The following is a 14,644-nucleotide window of genomic DNA, read 5'->3' on the forward strand; positions in this document are numbered from 1 at the left end:
TCATCGTTTTAGGTGCTTCTTTTTCAAATTTGTTTTCCCTGATCAGGCTGTAAGTACAACAGGCAAACCGGTCGTCCCCGGGAAAAATGAAATCATGTGACAAGGTGATGGTCAAGCCGTTTTTCTTTTCTTTTTGTTGTCCGTAACCATATAAACGCAGTGAGTGATCCGATTCTAGACGACGTGTTCCAAGATTAAAGCCTTTTAAAAGTAAGTTCTTTTTAGGCTGGTCTTGTCCATTAAATGTCCAAGTCCAAATACCACAATCGAAATCTGACGGTAGCTGAAGTGATCCCGTCTTTAGAATATCAGAACAGAACCATTCCTAAGTGCGAAACCCTGGGATTTCTAACGTGGACCAAAATCAGTTTCAACAGTAAAACAGTAGTTTGATAAGGTTTAGAACATCAGTTAGAATTTATTGATCACTTGCCTGACATTTCTTTCTAGTTTAACTTCAGCGGAGTGTTTCTACTGTACTATTAATTAAAACCACGGTGTAGCCGATATTACACGCAAGAGATTTCCTAGTAACCCCGAAAAGTCTTCAATTTTGGGGTCTGTGAACTAGAGTGTATAGCTGTATTCATCTATAGAAATGCATTTTTCGTCGATATTATGAATGCAGTCTGGGAGACAATTAAATAAATAACATCTGTTAGAACAATTAAATAAATAACATCTGTTAGAAGAAAGGACGTCATGACTATTTTGACAATATCATTGAACTTGCCAACCGCTGAATAATTTATTTACATTTAAAATGTTATTGTCACGATGCTGTGTATTAATGTTATCTTGTAGCGCCATTATGTAAAAGAGTTATTCTGTGTATACATACCATCTTTTGTTGTCGTGTCCGTAGTCCAGTGGGGACATTAAGATGGCGGCGAAAAAACGCATTGTACTGGATATCGATATACTGTCTCCCATCCTTGTAATTTTTCTCTGTTTAAATGTGCATGCAAAATGAGTTACGAATTATAAGTAGGCCTCGTCTTTGCCCAAAGTTACATCATGTTGACCGTAATTGAGAATCAAAAGCCGAGGGGGATGTAAGAAATTTCTGTTTGGGGGGGGGGGGGGGGTAATATTTAAAAAAGAAATCTGAAATATTTGGAGTGTCCCCTTCGTTACGTTTTTATGTCAGAATAATATAATTTGTGGATAATAATTTGAATGAAGACTTGCGGCAACGGTATTCAATATGCAAAATGACTACACGGCAACCTTAAATGTGATGCCTTCACACGTATATTCATTTTTGGGAAAATTATCGCTTCATAATGAATGCCTAAAAACTCGATTTCAAATGGACAATATTATAGTACATTTTACGGAGATTCAGAGATGTACAGACATCAATCAAAGCTTATATAGGCGTTGGTTTTCCTGGATCCCCTCCGGACTCCTACTCAAAACAGCTATATACTCTCCCCACATTTATAACAGCATAAACAAAACTGATCACTTATCAAATTTGAACGAACACGTCTGCATATTCTTTATCATGTTCAAAATTTACTGAATCGACAAAGAATTTAGATGTATAATTATAATTGAATATCTAAGGCAGTTAAAATTTTTCCATGTAAAAAATTAAGGTTTACGACCAGTCAAAGAGCATTCTAACCTCTGACGCTTGGGATTGTCCATTGTGACGTCACTATAATTCATGACGTATTATTTATGTGACATCACAAGAACGGACATTCGCCACATGTTGACGTTATAGCATAAGCTGTAGCGATGTCAATCATATTAGCAGGATCCGTTGAAGATATCGAACCATTGACAAAGCATCTACGACAATCAACTACACAGCAAACATTGTCAACTCCAAGTAAAAATGTTATCCCGCCAGGTGGCCGATATTCAATCACATTTTTACAAACCGTCCCATTTTGTCTGTGTCACTGTCGGTGAGATATTACTTTTATGGGGCGATCTTACTCTGGCTCATAAATTTCTGATGACCTAGAAACACACTTATTTAGTGTGTATCTGGGATATAAACGCCTAAATTCGTCCTTGTTGATATACAGCATTCCAAATATACTTTATAAGGGATGGAAAATGGTTCACACACGAATTCCGTAATATAGCACCAATTTAAACTCTAACTAAACAGTTATTTCATCCGTCCTTCAAATGAAATAATATGAATATCAATTATATTTCAGCTACATTAAATTAATTTGCCATAATCATCTACGGGTTTTTATTCACTTTAAAAATGATATGTGTTCTAGAATCAGACTTTCTACAAGTGCTTGCTTGTTTGGCAGTGCACTTCTACCTCATTCTCACTAGACCATAAAATAATTTTATCGCAGTGCACTGTGGGAAAATTTGTGATGTAAACACCCAGGGACGAGGTACGTTGTTTTTCCTCTGCGATCTGCCATTTTGGAGCGTTGGACGCCTCGTGATGTCTGCTGTTCAACAGCCTTCGGACAATGACGCTTGGGCATTGTTAGCCCTTAAGTCTGCACCTGCCAGTCCTGCAAGAGTAGGATGGACCCCAGAACCCAAGGAACCTGCAATTGCTCGATTGGAAGGAAGAGACTTTGAATATTTGATGCGGCAAGCTCGCGTCACGATAGGTCGGAATAGCAGTAAGGGAGAAGTAGACGTAAACATGGGACATTCGAGCTTCATTTCTAGAGTTCATTTGGAAATTTGTTATGATCACCCTAATTTTTTCATGAGATGCGGAGGTAAAAATGGTATATTTATTGACGGAATATTTCAAAGGAAAGGAGCACCCCCTCTGCAACTACCAAGGACGTAAGTAGCGTGGTGGATTGTTATCAAAACAATGTCACTCCCCTTCTGATGGCCCCTCGGCTTATGTCTAGTGTCTACCACATTTTTTACCCGAACTATAACATAAACAACTTATTTGTTTGGGCGTCGAATACTAATTATCACTAAAGATTCGAAATAACATACATTTCTAATTGACATTTTGTGCAATTTCATTATTACAAGCATTTTTATGTTACCATGTGCTCGAATAAACATGGCGGCTATGTAAACAAAATGGCTGCTTTATTTTGTTTATGTTTTCTACGTAATCTGTGTTTTGCAAAAAAAAAATATGGCAGTTTCTGAAGCTTCTTTCACGTTTCTGAGGGATAAGAAGGGCGAATTTCTCTTAAGAATTTCAAATTTACCTGCTTGCCGCTAAAGACATTTCCTTTCTGTTTGAAAATAGAAATTATAATGCATGAATTAGTAGAGAAAAGACGACTCGCCCCACTTTCATGCACTGGGTACATGCACTTAATAACGGAAGTGCAACAAGCCTACTATGGAGTTAAACGTCTAAAGTAACACATGGCGATTGCTTATTTTTGCAATCAAAATAAAGTGTCAATATGATTTAAAGTATACATATTTTGTTAAGAGTGGAATGTTACTAAAATATATTGTGAATCAAAATGGATTGTCAATAATTTTACCAATTATCCCTTTTTGCTTCTTGATCCCTCATTAATATTTGGTAATTTATGTATTTTCTGTTTACTTTCAATATAATGTACCTCAATATAACTGTGTTATTCAACTTATTTCATGCTGTCAAATCACTCTAAATGCTGAAAGGATGGGAATGAACAGAATGACCAAAATTAATTTGCAGTTCATGTTCTAATTTCTGTAAATTAAAAAGTAGGTAATGGGAACTGAATGCCCAGAGCCAATTTAATTTCACCAAACCATAAATATATCCTTAGTTGTGTGCACTGTGTATGTAAAATTTTTACCTTACCTTTATTATACTTTGCATCGCCTATGAATATGAAAGGAAGAAATGGATTTTTATGACCCATCGATGGAAAAGAACAATACATTAAGCGTTAAACATTTTATTTATCCTTATATTTATCAACATCCATTGCATATTGGTAATCTGTACATGAATTACTACCAGATTAAAAAGATGATATTGCTTTGCATAGGCAGTGGCAGTGTACCATATCTTGAAGTTGAATTATTGGTAGATGGAGAAGATAATTTCTTGACAGTTTCTATTGAACATTTTTTGATAATGGCTCTTTCCATTTATAATGTATTAGTTTTGATTTGTCTCTCAATCCTTACAGATGTGTGCTGAGGTTTCCAAGTACAAATATCAGGATAGCATTTCAGGCACTTGTTGAAGACAATGCCCCTGCCCAACCACCACCACCACCACAACCAGAATCTCCACCTAAGAAAAAGAATTTGCCTCCACTGAAAATCAACATTCCTGAATCAGTGGAGCACGCTTTCAGTCCCTGTCCATCACCTACTGGAACTATTAGGTACCTCTTATGACTTTGTGTGTGGTATCCATTTCAGAAATTTGTATTTGAATGACTAATAAATTAGAGAAGACTCCAACTGAGACTATGTCAATTTCTATAGTTTCATGTCTACCAAAAAAGACTTCTAACAGTATTTTTTTGATTAAGTATGATATTGACTGATGATTGATCTTTTTCTGTCTGTTCAGCTTTTCCTTGAAAAATGTTTTTGGTGAAAGCACAACTCTTACAGTAGTGATGCTGCTGCTTGCATAGGTCACTTTTCATATCAAGTGTTCTCAGATCAGAGTGCTGAAGTGAATGATTTATCTGAAATTCACAATGATTTACCTAGAACTTGTATGTATTCTTGTTTGCTGGCAATATAGTAATACTACTGATTTATATAAGGATTACTTGAAAATATGTGCTAATATTTTCTGTTAGAAGAGGAACTTGGCATGATGCAAATAGCTTTTGTATTTATTCCTTTGGTCAGTCCTACTTTGGCAATGAATTGTTTGTGTTCTGACATGACTGAATAGCAGGTTTGTGTAATTCTGTTGTATGCCTTTAATATTCCAGTGCTGCAAATTCTTGTCCCACAAGTCCTAGAGGAGGGGCCAGACCAAGCTTTGTTGCAGATATTCAGATGGCAGCACTGAGTGCACAAGCAAATCCAAGGGAAGAACGAGATAGCATCCCTACTCCCACAGATAGTGCCAGTAGCAGCCCAAGGGATGACTCTAAACCGCCTTACTCTTACGCCCAGTTAATTGTGCAGGCTATCACGTCAGCTCAAGACAAACAGTTAACACTTAGTGGCATATATGCATATATAACTAAAAATTATCCTTATTACCGAACAGCAGATAAAGGATGGCAGGTGAGCATTATTTGAGAGAATATTTTTCATGGCTCTCAGTTGACGTTTGATATTTTGCAACTTGCCAACATTCTATTATCTCTGAATTTGGAAAATAAAAATAGATGTAGGAAAGGTGCATACCTTTAAAGCCTGAGAATCAGAATAATTTGTGAAGTGTCAGAAACATACTCTTCAATTTCTAGAAAGTGTATTTGGAATTTTTGTGAACTGAGTCTTTTGTGATTAGCTTGGACTATCACCAATATATGTACTGCATGTTCTTCAGTAGTATTTCTTTGCATTCTTAATAGAAATTCATTTTGAATGACATAAGCTGATGCACATCATAATTTGTGCTATGTTATTGGTTTTATACTTTACATGTCTTGGAAGATCTCAGCTAGAACTGCAGAATGTAGTCTGACCAAATTTTGTATGAACCTTGTAATGTTGATGGGACTTTTTATAAAATGGTTTGGCATAAATGGTAGAGGGAAGTGATCAGATATATCTTTAGTCATCTGACCCAAAAGGTCAAGATGACCTATTGCTTTCACATTTGTCCATGGCTGTACTGTGTGCCATACACAGTCTTTAAACTTTTTCTTTAAAACACAACTCGCTTAATGCCTCATTGGATTTCAACTAACTTTAATCAGAAACATCATTAGGAGCGGGGAATCATTATCTGAATTCAGAAAGTTGATTTGATCCTTGGGATCTGGGGAAGGGGCCCCAAAAATTGGAAAATCTTTTTCTTCAAAACGCTTCTCTTTCTTAGTGCTTGAATGGATTTCATTTAAAGTCCTTTGGTCCAAAACATCATTTCTTAAGTTCAGATAGTTGATTTGACCACGAGGGACTTGGGGACAAGACCCCAAAAGGGGAAGTTAGGCTAAAGTTTGCTTCAAAACGATTAATTCCTGGGTAGATTTCAACCTAATTTGGTCTGAAACATCATTAGGGTGTGGCAATGGCATCAAACATGTGAAGTGTTCCTGAGATTGTCCTGAACAAATCATATTTTTTGATTTGGTCCAAAATCCAACATAACTATTCTTGAACAAATAGTCTGAAGTCTGATCTGCTCAAGTTTCATTCAAACCAATGAAAAAAGTATTTTGGAGTTAAATTTGTCAAGGAAAAGAGGCAGATGATCTGTTATTTTTAAGTCTAGTCAAAATTTCAAGATGGTAACTGCAGTAACTATTTTGTAATATGATTGTGCCACTGTTTTTCGTGAACAGAGTCTACCACGTACAAGATTCTAATACTTTCGAGGAATGTTCAGAATTTGAATTCATCAGATTTGTTAGCCCACCATCAGCAAATTCTATGGTCTGTTCATTCGTCAATTGTCAGATGACTGTTAAGGACATTTGCTCTCTTGTTCAGAGTTCCTTTTTATGGGAAGTTTTCACATTAATGTTAATTTCAGGGGTAGCAGGACAGTCCAGGGTAATCATAGTTGATAGTAGGGCTTGATATGTCCCAGGGGTATAAAGAGCGAAAGTGATTGTAACCCCTTGAGTATCATAACTATGCATAAAAGACTCATGCACAATTGTACGAGGCCTTCACCATTCATCATTGAATAAGTGGTAATGTGATGAAACAATAAAATTATGCTCACTGAGCCAGTATCTAGAGTTACCCAGTTCCTTCCCATTATATATCAGTTTAAAGTACATGTTCCCGTAAAACAGTTAAATTGAAGACTTAGTCTTGATATGTTTTAAGTTTTGTTTCTTCTATTTCAGAATTCAATAAGGCACAATTTATCACTTAATAGATATTTTGTAAAAGTTCCTCGTTCACAAGAAGAGCCAGGGAAAGGATCCTTTTGGAGGATTGATCCAGCTTCAGAAGCTAAACTTACAGCACAAGCATTTAGGAGACGGCGGCAGAGAGGTGTGCCTTGTTTTAGAACACCATTCGGTGGATTGTCAACAAGGTAAAATTCCATTGTTTCAGTTGTAGACTGTTCATTATATGACATTTGTATTTACTACATATTTTTAAGACTAATTTAAGAAGAAGCATACAAGACCACACCTTTGCAGAATATCAAAAAATGACATTGATTTTGATATCTTGAGCAAAGCAAATTTTACTCTTTTTTTCCCTTGATTTTTCCATTATGTTTTTTGTATTAAAAAATCTAGAGATAAAGATACTAGTCAGCTGGTACCATTTACGTTATCAGTTATTGATGAAATGGAAGATGTCTGGAGGAATCAGCATCTAATTATTTAAAGTGTATATACTAGTTTAATATTAGCTTTATTTAGAAAGATTTATAGTTCAGAACCCTCTAAAACTTTGTAAAATTTAAAATTCTTTGAGTAAGGACTCAAAGGTCAAATGTAGATCTATCGCTCTGTAGGTGAGAGTTAAATATGCTGTTGGACGCTTTGTTAAGAGTATTGTGTTTAGGTGCCATTCATATGAATAAATACGTCATTGATATATCATCAAAAGCTTGTAGGAAATCAATTCATTTTGCCTTATTTTGACTTGCAGGTCAGCACCAGCTTCACCAAGTCATATGGGGGGAAACTTTACACCAGACAGTATGTCAAGGGAGGGAAGCCCTATCCCTGAAGGTCCCAGTGAAGGAGATGTCCATCCTGCCAGTACCATAGTCACACACCCTCAGATCCTGGCAGCCCAGACAGCTGCAGACCTCTGTAGGATTAGTCAGTCAGCACCAAGCTCACCAGGAGGTAAGTTACCTACACAACTATTCAGTTATTTGATCTGAATCTGCTAGTTAGTCAAAAGGGCTTTGGATTGTGATTAAGTTTACATGTTAACTTGTTTGCTAAATCCCTAAAGAATTGGGTGTGATTTAATGAAAAATCAGTAGCTTTATTTTGCAAAATGAATGAATCCACAGTTATTCATGCACTTATCCACCTTTAAGTGTATGCACATTAAGATATCATGCAGTCTGGAGTATCAAGTATTAAATGAATTTGACTTGTTTAATGATGAAAGTGGCCAAATGGATTTTCTATCCAGACAAAATAAAATGTATGATTTTTGTTTGACAAAACATTTGACTTTATTTTCTTTCTCTCACAACAGTTAACATAACTACAACGCTAAGTTCATCAGGTACTTCAGCAGTTCATCAGTTACCAACCATGATTACAAAGCCAAAAGTGATAGTAACAAATACCGCGCAACTCGTCCTCAATGGTCCTCCTGCAGGCCATACAAACAGCGGGCTCACTAATGGGACTCACATGGAAATCAAGAAGGAACATGGAACGCTAGGTATGACTTTTTGTTTGGATTTTTCTTTTTTTTTAACGTAGGAAAACTCTTTCAGTGCTATGCGGTGACTTAGGTGTATGATACTTGATATTTGGAATGTGCAAGGAGACATAGAACAGTTTCTCTACAAATTAAATGGGCAATGTCTTGCAGATTTGAGTACACAATATTGCCTGTCATTGCAATATGAGATGTAGCATATGAAAACTTAAATATTATTCAATTTAGGAAATAATCTGTATTGTAGCCAATCAAAAGACAGGAAACAGCATTAGAAAATGATTCTGCTAGAAGTTGCCTCTGAAACGAAATTGCAGTTTCTTCAGACATTTTAAACTTAAAGTTTTCCTAGCTCATTTGTGTATTTTACATGTGTACAGAGTCTGTATACCATTGACACGGAGTCCCGGTATGTACATAATATTGTAGTAGGAATCGGACATATCGGTAATGGGACGTGCTGTTTTTAACTTAGGTTTTCCCACTGAAAATACGATTTATTAATTTGAAGACATTGTTATTAGGTCTCTATTAGAAGCTAGCAATTCAATTCTTTGAATGAATCATATTCACTACTTGTGTCTTATGTAGCATACAATGATAATGTGAGAACAAGAACATTGTCATTTAAAGTACCTGGGATTGAGCTTTTGGGCCATCCTACATCATATTGTTACTAAATAAGCCTTTTGATAATCTTTTTTAAAGATTCATTTTTGTCTAGTAGCCAATACATTGTATCACTGCCAGTTGTAATCTCCTCTTTTGGAACTTAAAATTGTTTCAGTGAATCATACACTTTTAACTTATTTCTTCTATGTAAGGGTTTAATTGTTTTGCATGTTAAAGTGACAAATATATTTATCATCAATATGTGTAGCCTTCCAGTTATTTCAGTACTTTGATTTGACATTTTTTCTTCCCACAGAAAAAATTCAAGCTGTTGTGACGGCTGGGGGCCAGGCAACAATAAAACCTGTCGCATTAGTGCGCAATACGACTGCTTCCATACAGGGCCTAACCAGTCAGCAGCAGCAGCAACTGTCATCCCTGGCAACACACCAGGGCAATGGCCTGCCATCTACGGCTATCTTGTCACAGCCCAGCATCAGCACCTTCTCAACAGTGCAGCGCCCTGGCATTGCCATCATCCCTCAAGCAGGTATGCAGCTGGTGACGACGTCAGCCTCTCAACAGGCAGCAATGTCACAGCCGCAGCTACTGGTGAGTATGTTTTATATTGTTATTGTTTAAAGCAACATTCACCCACCAAGAAAACATCTTGGTTGATCTCCTTTTCTTGAGAAATAATTAAGTGCAAAGAATTTTCAAGCTTCATGTTTTGAAGATCATCTCTGTGTAACTTATTATTACTTCCCTCTTTCCACTTACCTTGTGCACACGTCAATAATTGAACCATATTATGCATTTAACTAGCTTATATTGGGAGATTTTTTCCCTCTACATTTTGAACTTTAGATGTCTGTAAAATGCTAGACTTTCTTATTACCAGGATTCAGAATAAAAAAAAACTGAAAGTTGTTCATTGGCTCTCAATATCAGTTTTTAGTTTTAAGATGCTGCTAGGAAATCCTAAATCATTGTTGAAGATTTCAATATTCAAAATTGTCATGTTACTGTTTCAATAGGTTACCACTCTGTCCAATGTGCCAGTTTCAATGGCATCAAAGAGACCACTAGAAGACTATAGAGATGACGAAGGGGTGGAAAAGGACGCGAAAACAGTTAAACTGGAAATAAAAGAGGAGAAAGAGTGAGGGTGGGAGTCATGAATGAAAACACAACCTGGTGAAATTTTTCTGTAAAGTAAACCATATTGGGAGTGACTTGCAATGAACTCTTCATTGTTTTGGACTTTGAAAATCCGAAAATTGAAATTTTCTTATGGTTATTTCTTCAGAATGTATCCATTTCTGTTCTAATAGTTCTGACAGTATTGTTTTCTGGATGCTTAACTTCAGGAATTGATCATCCAAGAATCTTGTTTTTCTGTTTCAGAAAGTTTTTCTGATACAATGATTCTGTAGTACGAGGTCCACAATATCAGATATAAAAAATCAGAAGTCATCTTGTATCCAGCTTATTTTAAAAAATCTGCTTCATTTTCAATTTTAATTGGTTCAAAGTTCCAAGTGGATCTGATTTCAATGTACACTTGTGCACAATAGTCGTTACATTTCTGAGGCCAGTTGATGTATCAATTTAATGTAATAGAACCGCTGCAAAATAAGTGGTTTGTGAGTACTGAATATAAATTTCATCAGAAATTAATTGACACTTGTTCAAATTGTTGTTAATTAGGAGCTAGTAGATGAATTCTACAAATGCATTTGACTTTCTCTTGTGAATTTTGATAATAAGTGACGTTAGTGGTTTGGCTTCTGTAAGGAAAAAAAAGCTATGCTACTGCTGATTAAAAGATGATTTGATTCCAAATGCTGTTTTTGAATATAATGGCATAATAAAACAAGGGCACTTTCAGTTCTGTAATCTGTTGATAGTTTTGTATCATTGTTATTATCATCAAATGGAACGTTCACTGCTTTTGTATAAAAAACAAATTCCCAAAATTATTGATGTCAAGCTTTGGGACATGGCTGTGAAATGTTCTGATGCTGTTCAGTAACGGGGAGCAGAAGTCATTTAATGTAATCACTCATGATCATTTTACATACTGTCTGGTCACTTTATTTGTTTTAGTAAATGATACTGAAATCATGTGTATGCATAAGTTTTCTGTGTTCCTTTAATAATGACTTCAATAGCAGATTGTCTTGAAACCTTCATTTGAAAATAGCATATTCCAATTTTATTATCCTGTTTGAAGATTGATTAAATTTTCCCTAGTAAATTGCCTGTCAGTGATTCCCTTGTTTTCTATGACAAAAAATATAACAATGCAATTTATTAATTCAAGTTTAAGTATTCTAGATTTGATTAGGGTATTTAATAAGTTTCCAAATCAGAAAATTCCATGAAACTATACGGGTCAAGGCAAGTATGTGTTACATATTTTGTTACCAAAACTGTAGAGTTTATATTATTCAATGTTTCCTAGTAGATGAAAATCTCCAAAACTGACATTATTCACTGTCAATGTGTTGAAATGAAATTTGTTCTTGACATTACCGGCAGAATTTTCAAATCACAATACAGAAAATATTTTTTGAATTTTCAGGTTAAAAAACTTATATCTGCACTTTTCTTGTGTGACATGAAAAGTTTTAACAGATATATTTCTGGAAATGGTTTCATCATGTTCTAAACAGGATACAATACCCTTTACATATAGTGTTATAATTTTATGAAAAAATGTGATGGGTAATATTTGAAAGGTTATCTTGAGTGAATTAAATCAGGATTGAGCCATATTGAAATAAATCATGATTAAATTTGTTAAGAAAGCACAGTTAAGATTTGTAATGGACCAGTGATATAGATTGGTGTGATGGCATTGCTTCACGTAACTTAATTATGAACTTTTTTTTCTGCATTAGTATTGAACCGTCAGACGGTAGCAGAAATCAGGTTTCTATTGTAAATCGATTACGTCTCCCCCACTAAGTGTTAATTGTGTAATAGATGCTCCAGTGTTTTTAATTTCTTCACTAAATACATCAGGCAAATATGTAAATAAACAGTGTTATCTTGCTGATGGAATACATTGAAGAGAATATACTATACATGTTGTTCCGAAGAATTAAAAAAAATTGTATTTATACTTTGTGTATAGCTTTTGCATTATCGTGATGTACAAATTTGTGTTTAATACAGGACTGTTGTTGGAACACAACCACAAAAAATTGTTTTCAAAGGATTTTCACCAAAACATATTTCATCAGAATTTTTAAAAGATTCCAAATTACATCAGGAATCATTAGATTGCTGAGCTAGGTTAATGATTCTTTTATAAATTTTGGGGATAATAACGAAACTACAAAATGAAATACTGTTGAAAACATATTTTTTAAAGATGTTAAGTTGATGATATGTTATTGAATATTAAAGTATATATATTTATATATATATTGGATATGCATATCTTGATTTATTGTTGCAGTCAATAAACTCAGATGTACTCCAAGAGAAAGGACCTTATGAAGTATATATATTTATATATATATATAAATATTGTCAAAATAGTGCTTCTTGTTAATTATCTGTTTGGATACCAACATTTCTTTGTGTGTATTTAGATATGAATGAGAATTTTGGTGGAGTGTGGGTGAGCTTGTTTTGTTCTTTTTTTTTTCCTCTCTCTCTTTTATGGGATACAAAAATTGTTCTCAAATTCTTTTTATTTCATTTGTAGTCTTCTTCTTTCTTCAGCCTTTTAATTATGACTTATCTTATTAATTGAAAATAATGGAGTTAAGTTTTGCAGGCAGCTCAAAATGAATGCAAACCCAATATGAAATGAAAAAGCATTAGTCTGTATGTGTGGTATTTTAGTTATAGTCAAAGGACAAATAGATATCTTTTTTCAACTTTTCAGAATATAAATATGAATGATCCATACTTGTTTTGTTAACCTCCATTTTAAAATTGAATTTTTAATGAATACTGCCTCTGCTAAAGAAAGAAAATTAGAAAATTGAATTTGAAATGTTCATTCACTTGTCTTCTGACAATCTTAAATTGTGTCAGCTTCTACGATTTAATTGTAAGTTAATGTACAAAGTGAAAACGGCATGTCTTGTATGAATATGTAATTACATGTTTTTCTTGACAAATGTATAAGTTGAGATAATGTTTCAGATGTTTAAAAGAGTCGATTTTAAAACTGATATTGAGCGGTTTGCCTGGCCCTTTATTCCAGTCATATAAAACCCCTCTATTTGTAATAGAATTCCTCATAATATTGGTAATACCTACAGATATGCATAAATTTCAAAATAACCCATCATAGTATATCTTGTCAGGGGCTAGCTAGAGGTGGCAAAACTTCTAAAGGTTTAAATAAGATCTTTACACATTGTAATTTTAAGCATTTACATCAACATGGCAGCTAGGGTTTGTTAGCATTACAAAGCAAGATACTGCATAGGCATTGTCTAGAAAAGATTTCTCACATATCAGGCTATGGTAAATAACGGTAGGTAGTGTTCACAGGTTTTTCCCACCAAAACTGTTGCATCCAAAGTTAAATGTTTAATGTTTTATTATGTTTAAGTAAATGTGAGTGTAACAGACATGTATGAAAGGCGGGAGAGGAGACATTTTAGATGCATGGAATATTATATTTAAGTTGTCTCTGCTCTGTTAAATATGTTGATTTTGTTTTGGTTTTTTTTTTTTTTTTTTTCTTTCTGAAATACCATGATGTTAAAAAGGGAATTTCTGGTGTATTTAGAAGAAATAGGAAATTCCATATAAAAGATGTTTTAGTATAAACATTTGCTATGAATATTTTTAACTCAGTGATTGCCTACTTTTAGGTAATGTGTGTGTACCAGGTATGTTTAAAATAATAATGAGAAAAAAAACATTGTATCAGGCAGTCCTGAAAAAAAAGATAACTTCTGTTGTAACCGATACCATCAAAATATAAAACTTTTACTTGTACATTTTCATGTGTATTTGTAAAATTTAAAAACTGTGATATTTTGTGACATCATTGCATGCTCACGATAAATGTCCAGGTCTGTTTTGATACAATATTGGGCTATCAAGCACAGACAAGTCGCCACTGACTGGTAATAACACCATCGGAAAAGCTGTAAATAAGAAGCTCACCCGTCCTGGTTCAGTATTTGTTGTCACCGTGTGCTAGTACAAGAATATGGTTTAATGGTTCCTTACGTATCTGGTGTATTTTGTAGGGAAATACCTCTTAAAGAAACAATTGTACATTTTGCTTACTTTTGGTCGCTCCTCACTCATGATTTCATGTGTACATTGTACATGGATAGAATTGTCCGTGATTTGTTTACGTGTAGCATGTTTTCTATACAGATGACATTGTCTGTTACTTCTGCCAGGGCTTTCTTGGCATGTGTAATAAACATGTTGTTTTAATCCACTCATGTCTTGTTTCGTCTTATTTTAAAGTGTTTCTGTTTAACTGGTTTACATGGTTAAGGTTAATGACACATGAAACCTTAACTCTCACATCAAAATTAAACTACAAAAAAATCAATAAAGCCAACAACAAAAATATCACTCGGGGGTTTGAGGTTAA

At 34.5% G+C, this 14,644-nt stretch overlaps 1 protein-coding gene across 1 annotated transcript; it reads left to right on the forward strand.

Moving 5' to 3' along the window:
* The first annotated feature begins 2,410 nt into the window (after positions 1–2,410).
* LOC132554516 (forkhead box protein K2-like) lies at positions 2,411–14,485 on the forward strand. The gene is made up of 8 exons (XM_060218833.1): positions 2,411–2,790; positions 4,110–4,310; positions 4,878–5,178; positions 6,921–7,114; positions 7,684–7,886; positions 8,251–8,442; positions 9,371–9,666; positions 10,092–14,485. The coding sequence occupies exons 1-8, from the start codon at positions 2,432–2,434 to the stop codon at positions 10,218–10,220; spliced, it is 1,875 nt and encodes a 624-aa protein (XP_060074816.1). The 5' UTR covers positions 2,411–2,431; the 3' UTR covers positions 10,221–14,485.
* Positions 14,486–14,644: the final 159 nt, after the last annotated feature.

Source organism: Ylistrum balloti, unplaced genomic scaffold (assembly GCF_031769215.1).
Source record: "Ylistrum balloti isolate Yb309-2 unplaced genomic scaffold, AGI_CSIRO_Ybal_v1 Utg370416, whole genome shotgun sequence".
NCBI lineage: Eukaryota > Metazoa > Mollusca > Bivalvia > Pectinida > Pectinidae > Ylistrum > Ylistrum balloti.